The sequence below is a fragment of the Passer domesticus genome, chromosome W (assembly GCF_036417665.1).
Source record: "Passer domesticus isolate bPasDom1 chromosome W, bPasDom1.hap1, whole genome shotgun sequence".
Taxonomy (NCBI): Eukaryota; Metazoa; Chordata; class Aves; order Passeriformes; family Passeridae; genus Passer; species Passer domesticus.
This window is the reverse complement of record NC_087511.1, coordinates 42,411,022-42,429,278: the sequence shown is the minus strand read 5'-3', so window position 1 is coordinate 42,429,278 and position 18,257 is coordinate 42,411,022. Positions and strand designations below refer to the sequence as shown.

The 18,257-nt window shown below is 48.5% G+C and overlaps 1 protein-coding gene across 34 annotated transcripts in view; it reads right to left on the bottom strand.

The window, feature by feature from the left end:
• Positions 1-18,257, bottom strand: part of LOC135289121 (uncharacterized) — a 262,105-nt gene that overhangs the window by 42,231 nt on the left and 201,617 nt on the right. For 23 of the 34 annotated variants that reach the window (XM_064402475.1, XM_064402478.1, XM_064402480.1 and 20 more), the window contains one exon: positions 7,555-7,611. In XM_064402475.1, coding sequence (XP_064258545.1) covers positions 7,555-7,611 — 57 coding nt within the window. Of the gene's footprint in view, positions 1-5,301; positions 5,523-7,298; positions 7,411-7,554; positions 7,612-14,957; positions 15,100-15,906; positions 15,997-18,257 lie in introns of those variants that run through there. The other 11 variants (XM_064402509.1, XM_064402510.1, XM_064402515.1 and 8 more) reach the window with 4 other exon arrangements.

Genomic DNA, 18,257 nt, shown 5'->3' with positions numbered 1-18,257 from the left:
CACATAGATGAGGTCAAGAAAGGACAATATGGCCAAAGGAGGAGTTCATGGGCAGCTAGGATAGCCCTCTTTTGGCTCTGATGAACGGCATGAAATGGAAGGAAGTCTTAAGAGCAGAACTTTGAAGGACACCAAGGCAAAAAAGTAAACTTTGCCTGATTAAGGGTAATTTAAGTATTAAAACGCACACTTATGCATATGCTAATAAGCTTACTGAAGTACATGCTACCACCACGTATCTATCACTCAGCTCTCTGCTTAGATCATGCTATATGTAAGGAGAAGCAGATTGGGCTGTATATAAGGAGGGCAGAAATTTCAGCTAGGTAGCAGGAATTCCTAAAAGATATCGGGGACAGTTGCCGGTCTGTTCTCTTCTCCTCCTCCCAAGTGGGGCCGCCCTCTTGGGAAGCTTCTGCATGCCCTTGCTATTATTAGTATTGCATGGGTTAGCACAATGTTATTAGAGGTCTATCACAGCTAGTGCATTTCTCAATGGCAGTTCCAAATGTCTATTTCCGTAACTTCAGAAAAGCACTCTGTTCCTGAATCTGTCCTCGCAATGGTTCTTAGAGAACGCTAGCAGACTTACAGCGCTGAATTGGTTGTAATCAGAAATTAAGCCTAACCTCACCCAGTCACTCTGATCTCTGAGGACCAGCAGGAACGCAAGGGGCTTTATTTTCTGACAAATTTCTTACTCATAATGCAACAGCTTGGCCCCTAATTTTCACCCATAAGCTCTCAACCTGTTCATCGCTGTCTTTCAAAGACAGCTCTGTACAGGAAATCCCTCTTATTTTTGGTTTACATAGAGGGCCACCTCCGCCCCTCCTTCCTTCTGACCATCCATTGATTGCAGAGCTCCAGTCATTTGAGTTGTCCCAGCACATTTCTACTATAGCTTTACCGTCTGCACAGTGGTTTCCAGCTCCTCTTTCTTATGCATACTGCATGCATTGGTACAGAGGCACTTCCGTTGAGCTGTTGACTGTGTCACTTTTTTGGACAAGGATCAAGCCCCAATTCCTTTGCAGCATTTCTCAAGTATTCCCCTCTTGTTTCCCAACACATCACCAGCCCCTGGCTCTTCTCTGTTGCTCAAAACTCCATCGTCTTTCCCCACGGAGTCTTGTTTAAAGCCCTCCTTGTAAGTCTCACCAGGGTGCTGGTGAAGACCCTCTAGGTCACATGAATCCCATCAGCTCCCAGCAGACCCGGCTTCTCGAAGACAGATCCTTGATCATAGAAGCCAAAACCTTGAGTATGGCACCAGCTACGCAACCCAGCATTCAGCTCTTCAGTCCATCTCCTCCTTCCTGGACCCCTTCCTCAGACCGGACACCAATAGAGGAGATCATCACCTGTGCTCCCCATCCTTTTAGCATCGCTCTTACAGACATAATAGACTCCTGGGAGGGTTCTAAGTTGCCTTATCTGATGCTACAGAGAAGAGTAGGAGCGGGTGATGATCTGTAGGGTTCACCAGCCTCGGCAGCCTCTCAGTGACACCATGAATGCGAGCTCCTGGTAGGCAGCAGAGCTCTCTAGAGAAATCGTCTGGGTGGGAAATGGCTGTCTCGGTGTTTCTCAGGAGGGAATCTCCAGTTACTAATACCTTTATGTGCTTCTCTGGTCACACTGGTTCTAACGTAGGCAGGTAGTTAGGTCAGCTTTGCATGGTTGGCTTTGTCCTGGGTCCTGTCCATTACTCATGTGCTCTTCAGTCTCCAAACCAGGAGCATCCTGTCGGTTCTGTAGGGGCACTTCAGGAGGTGGGGGAGGGTTCTTCCTCCTACCCTGAGCACAGAAATGCATCCGGTCTCCTTCATCTCAGGAGTTAATTGTGTCAGTCACCCCGAGGTTACATTCTGGCTTACCTTCCTTTTGTGCACTCTGAAGGCAGGCCGTCGCTCAGCCTGGGACAGCGTACAATACCTGGCATCGAACTCCTGTCCGTGTACCTGGATTCCCTGCTTCCTGTCAATCTCCTCTTTTAAAACTTACTCGTCCAAGGAGATCTTTCTGCTGGGCACACTTGCAGCTATGACATCCACAGCTGCCTTCGGGTTCTAAGGGGGACTTCAAGGTACTGGAGCTCTTGCCCTGCCCTTTGTTCATTGACCCTGTCCATCACTCCCGCACAGGGCTGCTGATTATTCTCTCCCTCTCCCTCCTCGCACCCTCACTGTGGCAGCAGCTCTCTGACCACAGAGAGCAACACATAACTTTCCCAGGCCTTTCTGAGGAAGGCTGTGAGAAGATCAGAGAAAAGAATGAGAAACAATTCTTATCTTCACTTGCTGCACCTGTTATTGTGAACATGTGGAATGTGTTATGGAGATTTGTTTACCAAAGGGTGGTTTCTTAATTAGCCAATGGTAATGGTGTTTGGATTCCAGGGCCAATTAAGTCCATGTGTATCATAACTGTCTATAAAAGCAATGGGTTTCTTAATAATTGCATATACATGTAAATATATAGAAAATAAAGAGATTGATCATCCTTCTGTGAATCATGGTGTCAATGCTAATTATTTCCAGTTCGGGGATGCCCTGCCGCACACCGTGCTTTCAGTTTAAAGCCCCCCTAATCAGGTCAGCTATCCTACTGGCAAAAATATCTTTGCTCTGCTTAGTGAGATGGAGCTCCGCTCTCCCATGCAGATGCTGATAGAAAAACAGGGTCCCATGTTCATAGAACCCAGAACGCTGTTGCAAGCACCAGCTCCACAGCCAATTATTTACCCGCATTATCAGCGCCCTTATCCTACAACACCTGGACGGCATCAAAAGCATCGGTGGTGGGTTGACCTTGGCTGGATGACAGGTGCCCACAGAGCCACTCTATCAATCCCCCTTATAAGCTTGACGCAGAGAGAAAAGAAGATGGAAAACAACTCACAGGGTGAGATAAGGCAGTCTACTAAAGGAAAAGAGAAAGTTTTTGCATGAAAAAGCAAACAGGAAAAACAAATAATTATATCCTCTAGTTCCCATCAGCAAGCACTTTCCAAGAAGCAGGCCTTCAGCACGCGTAGGGGTTGCTCCAAAACGGAAACGTTGTAAATAACAAATGTGCCCCCTTCCCCCTCCTTAACGTAGCTTTTATTTCTGAGCTGAAGTCATATGGTACAGAATAGCCCTCGGGCCAGTTTGGGTCAGCTGGTCTAGTGGTGTCTCCTCCCAGGATCTTGCCCACCCCCAGCCTACTGATGAGGGACAGAATGTTGGAGAGACAGCGCTGATGCTGTGCCAACACTGCCCAGCAGTAGCCAAAACACTGGGGTGTTATCAACACCTTTCTAGTTACCAATGCAAAGCATGGCACTGATGGCCGCTATGGGGAAAACTAATTCCATCTCAGCCGCACCCAATACAAACTCCACCCCTTAATTCACACCATTTGCATCATACTCAGATGCCACAGAATTTTTTAAATATATACATATCTGTCTTCTAATAATTACGTTGTATTTATTTGTCATGACTGAAATCCCTTCTTACCAATGCTTACAACTTAAACTCCATGCTTAAACCATCTTTCTGCCCAACATACATATACATTTTCATTAACTACAGTCCCCCTTCCTTTGCAGGGTATATTATTTTCCCATTCCGCGGGGTTCCTCCACACTTCCGGATGTTTACAAACAGGCCATGACTTGGGCTCCATTCCATCAAGATGGGTGCCACTTTTCTTCTCCATTAGCGTCCTCAACGACTCGTTCTGTGGGACGCCACACAGCAGCTTTCCACCTCTGATGCTTTCCTCCCACAATGCAGGATACATCAGTAAAGAGACCATGGCCTCTTTCATCTTCTGATAACTCATTATATGGAGGTGCTTCTTGAGCACGAGTGACCTTTCAAAGAAGTTATCCTAAATCTCTGCCTTTTTTCATGGATTCTCAGGCAACTGGGTTTCCCCAGTCAAGCTCGTTGTGTGATCAGTACTACCCACCCGCTTATTCCATGTAGCGCTGTTTGCACGATGCGTCGAAGGGATGCTTCCTTTGAACATCTAGTGTAGCACAGGAAATTGCAGTGCCAAGAGGAGACGGGCTTCTATCCCAAAAACATTTGAGGATGCTCAAACCCGCTCATACGCTGCTAATATTTCTTTTTCAGCTGGAGTGGAGAGGGCCTTCTGATCCTCAATAACCCTGGCTCCAAAACCCTAATATGTGGGAGCTCAGTACATCACTCCGGATGTCCAGAGCTACCGAGACAACCCTTGGGGGGCTCGGAGGCCCTGGAATGTTGCCAAAAGTACCTGGTGGCTTGACTTTGATCCTTTTAAAGAAATGACACCTGAAGGTGAGGAGATGAGAGAATTTCATGTCTGAATGGTGAGGGGATGTTATTCACTTGTTAGAACTTAAGTTAGAATGCACTGTACAGGGGGGTTTTATGTATTGTACAGGGGGGTCTAGAATTCTATGCATGGATCAGGAGTCCCAAGATGGAGGAATTTGGGCGTGCCCTGTCCTTCTTCTTTCTTCTCCTTGGCATCCATGTTCGGGATGATGTTGGCATGTGTGGATTGGTTCATAGAAAGAGTACACTTGCCAACAAGGGCAGAAAGTATTGGGAAGTAAAGGTAAATATCGAATACGTAATTTTCATTATAAAAGAGACAACCGCCTCGTGGGCGGGAGAGAGTGCCTTTGGCTGTCTTGCTGATCAGACCTCGGCTGGACAGACAGAAAATCTTTGTAGATAAGAAATAATAAACTTGACTGAAGACCTAAAGCAAGAGTCCAGACTCCTTCTTCGAGAGCGCGGCCTACCCAGAACCACTTTTTCCCGTGCTGGGGCAGAGACAAGCAACAGCCGACCCCGGCACTAATAGTCGACTTCTGGTTTCTCTTGATGTTCTTTGCCGGAGGCTCCACGTGAGACCATGCTACCTAGCTGCAGTGTAGAGTATATTTTGCAGGGCTCATGCAGTCTGAACAGGCCCAAGAGCTACCGCACAAGCTATTTCCTCTTTGATCTGCTCAAAGGCCTGTTGTTGCTCAAGGCCCCGTTCAGAATGGTTCTTCTTCCGGGTCACTTGATAGAGGGGCCTCACAAGCTGACTATAACCTGGAATACGCATTATCCAAAACCCCAGGCAGCCTACGAAAGAGGGTGTTTCCATCTTCTTAGCTGGTGAAGACATAGTTCCTATCTTCTTAACCACATCCATAGGCACATGACAGCGGCCATCCTGCCATTTGACGCCCAAGAACTTGTTGTCCCATGCAGGTCCCTTGACCTTGCTTTTCTTTATGGCAAACTCAGCTACCTGAACATTCTGAACTAATCTTTTTCCCTTCTCAAACACTTCTTCTGCTTCAGTGCCCCACACAATGATGACATGAATGCGTTGCAGACGTTCAGGGGCATCACCCATCCTCAGTACACTTTGCATCAGTCCATGGGAGATGCTAGGGCTGTGTTTCCACCCCCGGGACAGTCGATTCCTGGTGTATTGGACACCCCGCCACATGGAAGCAAACTGCAGTCTGCACTCTGCTGCCAAAGGAATTGAGAAAAATGCATTGACAATGCCAAGTGCAGCACACCACCTGGCTGCCTTTGACTCCAGTTCATATTGGAGCTCTAACATGTGCGGTACAGAAGCACTCAGTGGGGGCATTACTTCATTGAGGCCACGATGGTCTACTGTTAACCTCCACCCACCATCAGACTTTTGCACTGGCCACATGGGACGACTAAAAGGTGAGTGAGTCTTGCTGATCGCTCCTTGGCTCTCCTTATTCACCTTTTCTTTGACACTTCTGGGGGGCAATTACTGTAGTCGTTGTTGTTTGGGTCCCTATCTCAGCCATAGTGTCCTCAAATGCACTTTGGGTCCCTGCCTCAGCCACACTCCTCTGACAGTACTGAACTGTGGCTCAACGGGCATAGCCCAGGGCCTCGTACAGGGTGAGAAGCTGCTGGGTTTCATCGGGGTAGGTAAGGCACCCTTCTATCAGGTGACACAACCGTTTGCCAGGGCTCATTGCCTGTTTAGGTGTAAAGTCCCAGGCAAGGGGAGGTGATAACCACTCTAGGAACCTGCCCAAATCCTTCCACACACACTGCCATCCAGGGACCAGCTGCTTCAGGGCACATTTCAATATCTCCTCACCTACAGTTTGTTTTGTCTTACAGCAAGATGACACCAGATTCCACAAACCCCATAGTAGGCCAACAGTATTAGTTAATAGTATTAATAGCATTCAACAGCTTACATGAGGAAGAACAAGGAACACGGGAGCCTGCATTCTAAAACAATACACATCAATCCCAGATAGGGAGAGGGAGAGGGATTCCCTCATTGTCCCCAGAAGATAGCTCCTCCAGCACAACAAAGCCACCAATGTCACAGCAAAGCGCAGAGACACTGTTTGTATTAACATGTTCCCAAACTGAACAAAACAAAGAGATAAGCAGCGTACCCCACAAACTCCATGTCCACGCACAGGAGCTTGCTACTCAAGAACTGCTATTACTATACCATGCAAGATATATAACTGCCATTGTCTCAGCTCACGTTAGGAACCAAAAAGGACTGGTGTGGGTTTATCTTGGCTAGATGCCAGGTGTTCAGCCAACAACTCTGTCACTCCCCCTTCTCAGCTGGACAGGAGAGATGAAAAACAACTTGCAGATTGAGATAAGGCAGTTTACTAAAGCAAAAGTGAAAGTTTGCGCATCAACAAGGAGAGGGGAAAAAAACCCCCAACCTTATTGTCGACTTTTGGTCAGCAAGCACTGCCTAGCCACTTCCTGGGAAGCAGGGCTTCCGGACACGTAGCAGTTTCTCTGGAAGGTAAACACTGTAAATAAGAAATGCCCCCCTTTCCTCCTCCTTTACCTAGCTTTTATTTCTGGGCTGATGTCATATGGTACAGAATATCCCTCTGGCCAGTTTGGGTCAGCTGGTCTAGTGGTGTCTCCTCCCAGGATCGTGCCCACCCCCAGCCTACTGATGCTGGGACAGAATGTTGGAGAGACAGCGCTGATGCTGTGCCAACACTGCCCAGCAGTAGCCAAAACACTGGTGTGTTATCAACACCTTTCTAGCTACCAGTGCAAAGCACGGTGTGGGAAAATGACCGGGGACCCTGTGGACCGGTAACTGGGGATTCAATTAGAGGAAACTTAGGACTTATATTAGCATCCTCACAGGAGTTATAACAGTATGGGAATTATAGGGTAAATCACAGTTGCTGCTCCCTGAGTGGAATACAGTTGGCATGACTTGAAACCTATTCCATGATGATTCCCCATACACACACACACCTGCTAAGAGGGATGGAATGGAGGGTGGAGCGGAGCGAAGGCCAGGCTCTGCAGAAATCCTTGCAGGGAAGGGAACTCCATGGTACTTTGCAGCTGATAAACAGCATACCACCTGTCAACCAAGGGAGACAGGGGAAGATGTCTTACTGCTGAGACAGCAACTGTGGTGAAACCACTCTCCTTAGATGAACTTGCTTCATTAAAGCCTAATAATAATAATAATATCAACGCACACCTCCGTCCCAAAGTTACCCACCTCCAAAGTGCGACCATCCCTCACTGGGCATGTGCTCTCTGTTCTTTCTGACTGTACCTGTAAAGCAAAGCAAGAGAATTCTACACCAATCAGTAACAAAGGTATGTACAACTAGAGTCACTCAAGCTCCAACTAAACACACAGAAATAGTATAAAAATAAGTCAAGAATGGGGAAAAGTTAGGAAAGACTCCATCGTAGCTGCTGGGATCAGTTGATGGGCTGAACCTGTCTTCTCCCCCATAGAGATGCCTATTGGATAAGAATCATACTCTATGCATGCTGAACATTTTAGTGGGGATTAGAGCTTGTCTGTGTATTCCTTCAAATATATTTTTGCAGTCAGACACTATCACCGACAATCTTCCAACCTTAACCTGTCACAATTTATATTAATAAAGCGTGTTATTCCATAAAGTGTTAGTGTGAATCTTTGGCAGACGCTACCAGTCGGCGGCAGCAGGGTAACACAATGGGTAAAGGGGAAGACCTGCTGCGGGGGTCTCTCTTACACTGTTGGTGTGTTTCCCTAAGCCACTCGAACCACCCTCTGATCCTGTAGGACTGCTCAGTGAAGGATCCCCCCAATGGGATGCTGACAGACTGGTCAGGCACAACGGTCTCAACTTTGCTGAAAGACAGACAAATTAACCACTAAAGACTGAGTAAATCTCCCCACACCAAGGGTCAAGGAAGCCTCCTCCCTTTTTCACGTGACACACGGCACTGTGAGAGCTGCTATGGGGAAATGAACTCCATCTTAGCAACACCCAAACCAGCATCATTGGGGCCTGATTCTCAGCTGTCCTTTGCTGCTGAAATTGCAGTTATAGAAGACGGATTGGTACCTGCCCTTCACTCAAACCAACATTCAGTCCTGTTCCTAAAATCTCTAAGCCACCTACCCCTTCTTCAAGGAAGAATATGCCTTTTAGGCTTTATGAGGTCAGACCATGGCTGGCTGCCAGGGGCTCAGCCAGCTGTTCTCTCACCACCCCTCCTCAATAGGACAGGAGGAGAAAATAAGATGAAAAAGTTCCTTCAGGACATAGCCACCTGCCAGATCTAAGGGCAGCAGGGAAATACCTGCCCCAGACAGCGCTTTACCCTTTCTTAAATATGCTTACACAAGGGTGCCACCAGCTTTGCTGAGTTGCTCGCTTTTGGCTCTCAGGGAAGTCTGGTGCCTAGCTGGTGAAAACTAGCTGTGACTAGTGCAGAGCAGACCCCCGCCTCTTCTCACAGAGGCCATGCCTGCAGGCCACACTCTGTGTGCAGTTCTCTTCCCCAGAATTCAATACAAAGAGGCGGGCAGACTGGAGAGCATCCCAAGGAGGGCCACGAAGATGCTCAAAGGGCTGGAGAACCTGCTTTTGCTGATACCTTTTCTGCCGATTCTTCAAGCGACCTAAAACACCCATTTGCACTACTTGGCAGAGTCAGAGGGATGGCAAGAGATATCACTGAATACTTACAGAAGCAGGGAATAAGCCTAAGTCCTAAATACTCGGACAAATGGGCTCAGCATGATCCAAAAGCTGTGGAGGAACATCTAAATACAGCTAGCAGCTGCATGAAGGCCAGCAATGACAAAGGAATTAGTTGCAAAATGCTAGGCACCTGCCTAGGCTCAGGGGGAACCTCCACACAGTATTCCAGTACTTCAAGGGAGCCACATGGAGAAGACAAGGGACAACGGGCACAAGTTGCACCAGTCCCCATTGCTGAAGGTTTTCCACATGCAGTTGGACAGGGTGCTAAATAATCTCATCTAGGCACCCTTTCCCACAAGAGGCTGCAACAGATGATCTTTCAAGGTCCCTTCACACCTGGGCTGGTCTAGGATACTACGATTCTCCAGTGGGGGTTGGGGAGTTTTAGGTGGGGGGCAGTGGGGGAGGGGTGGGCTCGTCCGCTCAGGGGATCTGCGAACAGTCTGCAGCATGGTGCCATGGGAGGTTCTGCGCTCTGACCCGGGACGTTGCTGCGTTGCAACTCAGCACTACGATTGAGTCCTGCCTACCTTCCCCACCTGTGCCCGCTGCTGCTGAGAAGATTCCAGCTGTCCGCCACCTGCACCTCGACCACTGAGACCAGCTGCCACCCCCGTGAGTTTGCAGGAACCCTTTTGAAAGGGGAAGCACCCCCTTTTCCTCTCTCATCTCGGTGCCAGCCCAGGACACCTGGGGAGGTTCCAAGCTCACATCGGAGCAGCCTCTGCCAGCTGCAAATCACCTACTGCAGCTTTTGCCTTGCCTCTCCTTCCAATGCCCTTTTGGGTCTTTGAAATACCCACTCCTGAGGTAACCTATGCCGAGGATACACAGGGCCTCTGGACCAGTCACGATGGGGTGTTTGTGCCATTCCTTCCTGCTCAAGCTCACTTCAGCTTCCAGTCCAGTCAGCTGTTGGGATCCCCCTATCACCCCAGAAATAGAGATGGATTCTGCCCCCACATTTCTCAATGGCATTAAAGTACATCATGTGCCAGTGTCAACTAAAGCCTTACACTTTTTTGGGTCCGATGTGCCAGGCCATCGGATCAACACAGTCCAATAGACCCTCTCTTCTACCTGGCTAGAGAAAGGGCCCCTCTAGTTCTGGTCATGGTACTCATTGTTCCCTTCCTGCAAAAATGACCTGGAGGTCCCTTCAAGAGGACCGGACATAACATCATCACTCCCATGCTGCTGGGAGTATACCCTCATGGAGTGTACACTCTCTCCTTAGCTGGGGGACACCTGATGCTAACAGCTTGCCCAGGGATAATAGGGATCGAGTGACGTTTTCTGGCTCTGTCTCTCCTGCTGGATGTGAAGGTCCTGCCTCTTCCTCGTCATTCACTATGCGGATTTTCTTTTCTGAACAAGGGCGACTGCCACCAGCTTAGGCTGTCCTTCTGGTCCAGCAATGGCTTGCATGCATACGGTGCTTGTTGATTTTGTGAAATACAAAGTTGTGTTTCGTATCAGGTAAATAAAGGTAACCTGTGTAATTGTAATTGTGAAATGTGGGGAACAGGGCCGTGGGACAGTTATAAAGATGAGTTCTAATAAACAACCGTGGAAAGCAAAGCATGGAAGAAGGCCTTTGAACCAATCTTTTGTTTGCAATTAACTATTATAAGTCTTAAGCTGTTTTTGTAATAAGAACCTTTGAATTATAGCTTTAGAATGTTGCTTTGTATTAGGGATTTTAAACTGTAGCTTTAGAATGCATAAAGGATTTAAACAAAAGAAGGAAGTGAACCCATCCCAAGCTCCTATCGAAACGGCAAAAACATCCTGAAAAAGGAAGATGGACATCTATGTCGCTGATTACTTATTTAGAAAGGGAAGCTGGCCATCACTGTCATAGATAAATGGTCCTAGAAAATAGATGCTGGACTCCACATCTGACAGCTGGACCCCACCATCTGGGATATACATCCTGGGATGTACATCCTGGGATATTGAAACCTGGAATAGATCACAATCGAGTATAGAAATTGGAAAGGAACCAAAAATCACCATCGTCGATTTACGATCCTGAAGTATAGGGTTGTGACGTAAAAAACTGGAAATAGAAACTGCTGAGAAAGCTTATGAATATGCATGAATATGATCAATAAATACCAGCAAGCCCAGCAATCAGTGTGCAGTTGGAGGGGAAAACCCCCACCACTGTACCCAGCGCTGTTTTTGCTCATATGTTACCATATTAATTAATACATTGAATTACTGCTTGATATGTTGGCTGAGTCAAGCGTCTCATTTCTAACAATTTGTTTCCTTTTCCCTCTGGCTCAGATGTGGTTTGTGTGGACATGGTTCCTGTTGATTTGTTTCTTTTCTCCTCCTCCTGAAAGTGTTGCACCATACCAAGCAGTGTCTGGTAAGCAATGGCCAGGGCCCAGCATGTTGCTGTGAGTTGTCCATCTCTGGAGCTGTCAGAGCCTTTTCCCTTCACATAACTTATTCTTTTAACAGGGTCCTTGCAGTTGTTCAGAGGTGAACTTCCAGATCATTGGAAGAGAGAAGTCTTCCAAATACTGGCCCATCTCCTTCGACATCCCGTGCCACTCAGGATGATCTGCTCCCAGGGCAGGTCTGCAGACAAATTCCCTAGAAGCCTCTGTCCTGACTCTAAGATAAGCTTGCGAAGCCGCTCTCCATCTTTTACCAACGGTCCTGGCTCACTGATGAGGTTCCAGATGACTGGAAGCTGGCCAATGTGACACCCATTCACAAAAAGGGTAGAAAGGAGGATCCTAGTAATTATAGACCAGTCTGCCTGACCTCCGTACCAGGCAAGATAATGGAGCAGTTTAGATTAAGTGCCATCACGCAGCACTTACAGGATGGCCGGGGTATCAGACCCAGCCAGCACGGGTTTAGGAGGAGTAGGTCGTGTTTGACCAATCTGGTCTCCTCTTATGACCAACTGACCCGCCTGGTGGATGCAGGAAAGGCTGTGGATGTTGTCCATTTGGACTTCAGCAACGCCTTTGACACTGTCTCCCACAGCATACTCCTGGAAAAGCCGGCAGCCCACGGCTTGGACAGGAGCACTCTTTGCTGGGTTAAGAACTGGCTGGGTGGCTGGGCCCAGAGAGTGCGGGTGAACGGTGCTGCATCCAGCTGGCGACCGGTCACCAGTGGTGTCCTTCACGGGCCTGTGCTGGGGCCTGTTTTGTTCAATATCTTCATTGATGACATGGATGAGGGTATTGAAACCTTCATTAGTAAGTTTGCAGGTGGCACCAAGTTGGGGGCATGTGCTGATCTGTTGGAAGGGAGAAGGGCTCTGCAGAGAGACCCAGAACGGTTGGATGGATGGGCAGAGTCCAATGGGATGGAGTTTAATAAGTCCAAGTGCCAAGTCCTGCATTTTGGCCACAATAACGCCCTGCAACGTTATTGGCTGGGGAAGGTGTGGCTGGACAGTGCCCAGGTGGAAAAGGACATGGGGGTACTGGTCGACAACAGACTGAACATGAGCCAGCAGTGTGCCCTGGTAGCCAAGAAGGCCAACGGCATCCTGGTCTGTATCAGGAACAGTGCGTCCAGCAGGAGCAGGGAGGACATTCTTCCCCCGTACTCGGCACTGCTGAGGCCACACCTTGAATACTGTGTCCAGTTCTGGGCCCCTCAGTTTAGGAAGGCCGTCGAGGCACTTGAGCGCGTCCAGAGAAGAGCGACAAGGCTGGTGAGGGGCTTGGAACACAAGCCCTATGAGGAACGACTGACGGACCTGGGGTTGTTTAGCCTGGAGAAAAGGAGACTCAGAGGTGATCTTACTGCATTCTAAAACTTCCTGAAATGTGGTTGTAGTCAGGTGGGGGTCGGTCTCCTTCTCCAGGCAACAAATGCCAGAACGAGAGGACACAGTCTCAAGCTGCGACAGGGGAAATATGGGTTGGATTTTAGGAAGAAGTTTTTCACAGAAAAAGTGATACAATATTGGAATGGCCTGCCTGGGGAGGTGGTGGTCACCATCCCTGGATGTGTTCAACAAAAGACTGGATAAGGCACTTGGTGGCGTGGTTTACTTAAGGTGTTTGGGGCATGGGTTGGCCTTGATGATCTTGAAGGTCTCTTCCAAACTAGCTATTCTGATATGTAAATGGACCAAACTTATATCTGTCTGGAAAACTCATGACCATCGTCCATCTTGGGTGTAGCCTCTGAGGCCTCTGACTGCCCAAGGTGTGCCTTTTGAAGGCCTTTAATAAATACCTACTTTTATTCTCTTAACCTTGTCTAGCCTCTGTTCCAAGTAGCCACTCCAAGGCATCAGGCTGTGTGCCATTATTAATGAGGCCCCAGAAGTAGCAGCCCAGGCTAGGACAGGCAAACAAGACTGAATACACATTCCAAATGAAACTCATTGCCTCTGAAGTTACCATGCCATAAACGCAGAAAATCAGCAAAGCAGGTTTGATTCCTCTCCTGATCGTAAAGAGAGCATCATGATGAGCAAATACTTCCCCCAATGCAGAAATATGTACAGGGCACAACATGCAGGTGAATGCACCAAGAAACACAATGATCAGGAAAGTTGCCATACCCCAATACACAAATGCTTTAGAACAAAACTGTAATTCCGACCTCTCGCGAGCCTCACATTGGGCGCCAAAAGATGTGCTGGTTTAAAAGTAAACCGGCAGGGGAAATGAATCCCATTCAACTACCTCAAGAGAGATTACAGGTCGGAGCTACAATTTACTGGAGATTACAAAAAATACAATGAAACAGAGAAAACTGGTTTCAACCCACAAAGTTGGAGTCTATATTGGCACACTGTTCGTAAGTTGAGGGTCACAGTACTGTTGAAATTCTGGTCTTCCTCTGGATCCATCAAATGGAGGTGCCCCATGTGCCCAAACCCAAAGATTATATATATGCTCAGGTTCAGGTGAGAATGCTCAGTACCTCCCCCAGGACAGGGAGTTTCACAGTGGAGGAATGTAATACTGTGAGTCGTGGGATATTCTGGGAGTCTTTGATGGTCTAAGTCCTTGCAGCTGTCTATTACCCTAGTGCCATGGAGTCCATTATGGCCCAATAGCAAAGATAACCCCTCCCCACCCCCCACCCAGGCTGGGAGGGTATGTGCTGGTGCTTCCCCAGAGGAGAGTCATCAGGGCTGAGTCATTTGTGTGAAGAAAAGAAACATTACCCGGCCTTTGAAGGTTTGCCTCTTCTCCCTTATATCATTTAACACCCATCTTGTAACCTGAGGTGTTGGGTGTACAGGAGGCAGCGACTGCAACTGATCCATAATTAGCAGTTCATCAGGAATGACATAGAGGGTGGTACAATACAGTTTGCTTACAAGCACATAGTGCTAAACTGGCACCCTACTCCTGTTACCAGGACACCCAGGTCCAACAGGAGGTGGATGCTTCCATCACAGTGCACCATGGTGAAATCACCCTTGCAAAGCATGCATGTAGCCTCACACACAGCGTCTTCTACAGTTTTAGCAGCAGCCTACACGGCCTTTCTGTTCATTGGCGTACCACTGCCAAAGAGCTAAGACTTTGCTTCCTACAAGACACAGGAGACACTGCTAAGCGCTTCCAGCTTCACACAAACAGGCCAATCACTATCTATCTTTGAAATGCTGTTATCTGGCTGAAACATTCCACATACGTGCATTCCAGGGAGACAACGTTTGAACTTGCAGAACTACTTCCCCTCAGTAAGACGCCCAAGACGGAAGTGATATCCCCATGACAAATCTTTATTGTGCAACTGCTGCTCAAAGCTTTTATCACCTTCCACAGAGACACGGCAAAAAAAAATTACACATCAGAAGCTGCTAGATTGATGGGCAACAGATGAAATCCATTCAGTGGCGATTGCACACGTGCAGCAACTCCTGAGGTGCCAAAATCTTAGCCAGGTGGCCAGCCCAACTGACGGCCACCCAGAACGGGTAGATGTATCCGACAGACAGACTGCCCACCCTCGGGCCCTTCATCCACAACCATCCGGAATCCATTGGTCAGGCCCAGGTGAGCAACACACATCTCGCCAACAATCATTACATGCCCAAGAAGCTGGAGAAGGAAGTACAAACCCATAAATAAGTAAAATCAAAAGAAAAAGGAACACATAATGAGGGCAGAGGGCAGGAAGGGAAGGAACGAGAGCAGAGAACCACCCAGAGAAAACAGCTAGCCAATTCCTCGCAATTCAATCATTGCATGTCAAATTAATGGCCATCCGACCGCCGGCAACTGAAGCGTTCCAAGCAAAGTTACCAAGACCAATTATACACGCCATAGGGGCAAAAGAGAGCTAGGCAATTTTTCTCAAGCTAAACAGCAAAGGACTACAAAACAGACACACAAGCTGACTTTGTCTCCAGGTTAAAGCCCCCACTGTGTCTTCAGGCAACATCACCAAATCTGGTGGAAAATAAACTTTAGGCTGCCTTTTGCGTGGGCTTACAAAGTCTTTGAACATGGCTTTCATAGCTAAAAGCAAAACATCCAGCACCTCTCAACCAGCTTTGTCCTTCCTTGCCCCTGACCTGCCAAAACCCCAAGCACTCTTCTGCATGTTAGAAGTTCTACTACTCTCACTCTAAACCACAACAATAGACACCAGACTGTGCTCCAAAACAACACTGCATTTTGCACCAGAAGTACATACCCAGGAACCAGCACTGCTTGATAGCACTGCTTTTAGTCAAAAAGCTCAACTCCATTACAGGCTAGAGGCAAAAAGATGATAGCGCCAGAAAACCCAAAGAAGCCTACTGTGCTCTATCAAGAGGGAAAAGGGGGATGGGAAAGAGTCTAGTAAATGAGGAACTATCTACAGGTACAATATAGCATACAGAAAGCTTACACGGTACTTACAGATTCACCAGAACCTCCTGCTTCAGACAACTTGATAATTGGCTCCTTAGGCATGACTAGGAAAAGCGATAGATCATGCAGCGTATGGCACTGGAGGAAGATTAAACAGTTAAAACATAACCGGCTTCAGAGAAAGCTAAGAGCTAATGCAAACCCATCTGCCCGGCGGAACTCCGACAGAAGCAGATTACCAGATACCCCAAACACAAGTCAGAACATTGATTTTTTTCTTGCATGATTATAATGCTTTCTATACCCAAAACACAACATCTTTACAGAGCGCCCTCCAGAAGTGGGATTTGTCATGCAAGACGATGGGCACAAGGAGATGGGCAACTACTTATGACTAGCAACTTGTGATCAGTGATGTTTTAGTTCAGGCTTATTCTTTCCACAGCAGGTTTTCTATTGGCTTTGTGTGGTCTACGTAGAGGCAGGAGACAAATGGCTTAACTGAATCCTCAAAGAGTTTAGTGAAGTGGAAGAGCAGCGGCCATTCGTTTCCCACAGGACAAGAGAGCTCAAGTATGGAACACACGCATAATGACAGGAAGCCTGCAAGTGCATAGGACGAGTCGGTCTTCTATACCCCCATCCAAGCTCTGCCTTTAAAAGCAGAAGGCATCCCTAACTGGTAACTTTCAGCATTCTAATAACTAAGTCATATGGGATATTACCTTAAAGTTAACATCGCATAGGCAACGGCTGTATTGGTTTCCCCCCCGGGCTAAGCAGCTCACTCTAGTTTCCAGTACCAACACTCGTGACCCTTGCAAGCATGATGTTATCACGGTCTTACTTCCCCACAGAAACAAGTTCTGGAAAGCCGTTGCAGCCTGCAGGATGACCATTTCGTACTTCTTAATTTTTTTTTATTTTTTTTTTTTTACTAGAGAAAGCCGGAATTCCTTGTCCTAATAATCCAGTTTGCGGATTCAGAAGCAAAGCCTAGCACAGCAAAGCTGCGAAACCTCTTCGAAGCTGTTAGGAGGCACATTGAGGCCAAGTTACCGTCAGAGGTCCTTATCTACGCGCGCACACGACACGGTGGGGGTGGAATGCGAGGCGAGTCCGGACAGCTCCAGCAACCCAGTACGCCCGCGGCAGCCGGAGGGGTGGGGGTGCGGCTCAGAACAAGCTTAGGGGATGGTGCAGTAGAGAGCGCCACAACCCAGAGAGGCCCCGTCCGTCCCCCGTCCCTGCACCCACCCGCAGCAGCACCCTGCCGCTCGCGCGGGCACCGCGCGCCGGGTCCTCGGCTCAGATGCCCGCAAGCGCGGGACGAGGGGGAGAGGGGGGAAGGGAAGAGGAACCGCGCACAGAGCAAGGGTACGGCTACCTCCTCGTCCTCGTCGCTGACGATAGCAGAGAAACGCCTTGCCGATAATCTTTCCGAAGACAGTAGTGGCGCCACCGGGGCCAGAGGCCAGCACCCCCACACTCGCCAGCCAAGGACAACGCCCGTGTCCGCCCCGACACTTCCTCCACTAAGCCGGGCCCTTCGCGGCGCCCATTGGGCCGACGGATCGTGGCCCACGTCTCGATTTGCTGTCTCGCCTGTCGTTTCCGCTTTCCCCGGCGCCCTCGTCGGCCTGATGCCCGCGGGGCGCGGAGGGATTTGCCCCGCGTAGTGCTGCGACCCAGAGGGCGGGCTACGAGGTCGCAGAAGAGGCTGTAGTAGCTACAAGTACTGTTTCTTGCTTTTTGTTACCGCATCGAGTCCACTCCAAAGGTGCCTGTGCCTTTTTGCTGCTGCTCCCTCCAGTCAAATGACTGCTTTGGCCAGGACAGGCCTGGCTTTACCTTCTCAGGACATTTTGAAAAAACAACAGGAGTTGCTCTACATTGTTTGCTGAAAGCCCCACTTCCATGGCAGACATTTCTAAGGTGCACTTCTCCTGGAAGCAAATAAAATGTAAAGCGTGCATTCAGCACTGCTGGCTTGAGGGCTCAGGAGAGTAGGATTTGCCTTAAGCTGGATAGGAGGCTTTTAGAAAAATAGGCAGTGCCCTCAAAGCTGCCCAAGGGTGGTCTGTGGTGTCCTGCACTCCTGAGGACAGTGAGCACATTGAATGGTTCACACAACTGTCTTGTAACATATACGAACCCTGCTTTCCTCTATATGGGGCTAAGGAGATCCTTGGCCACCTTTGAGGCAAGAGCACATTGTCCTATTTTGCAAAGCTGCTTTCCAGCCGATCGGCCTCCAGCATGTACTGGTGCATGGGGTTGTGCCTCCCCAGGCGCAGGACTTGTGTATTCACAGGTTCCTCAGGTGTTCTCAAAAGAGATCTTTTCCTATGATGGAAGGGACTTTGTTCCCCAAGCCCCTGCCTTGAGGTTCAGGGTCC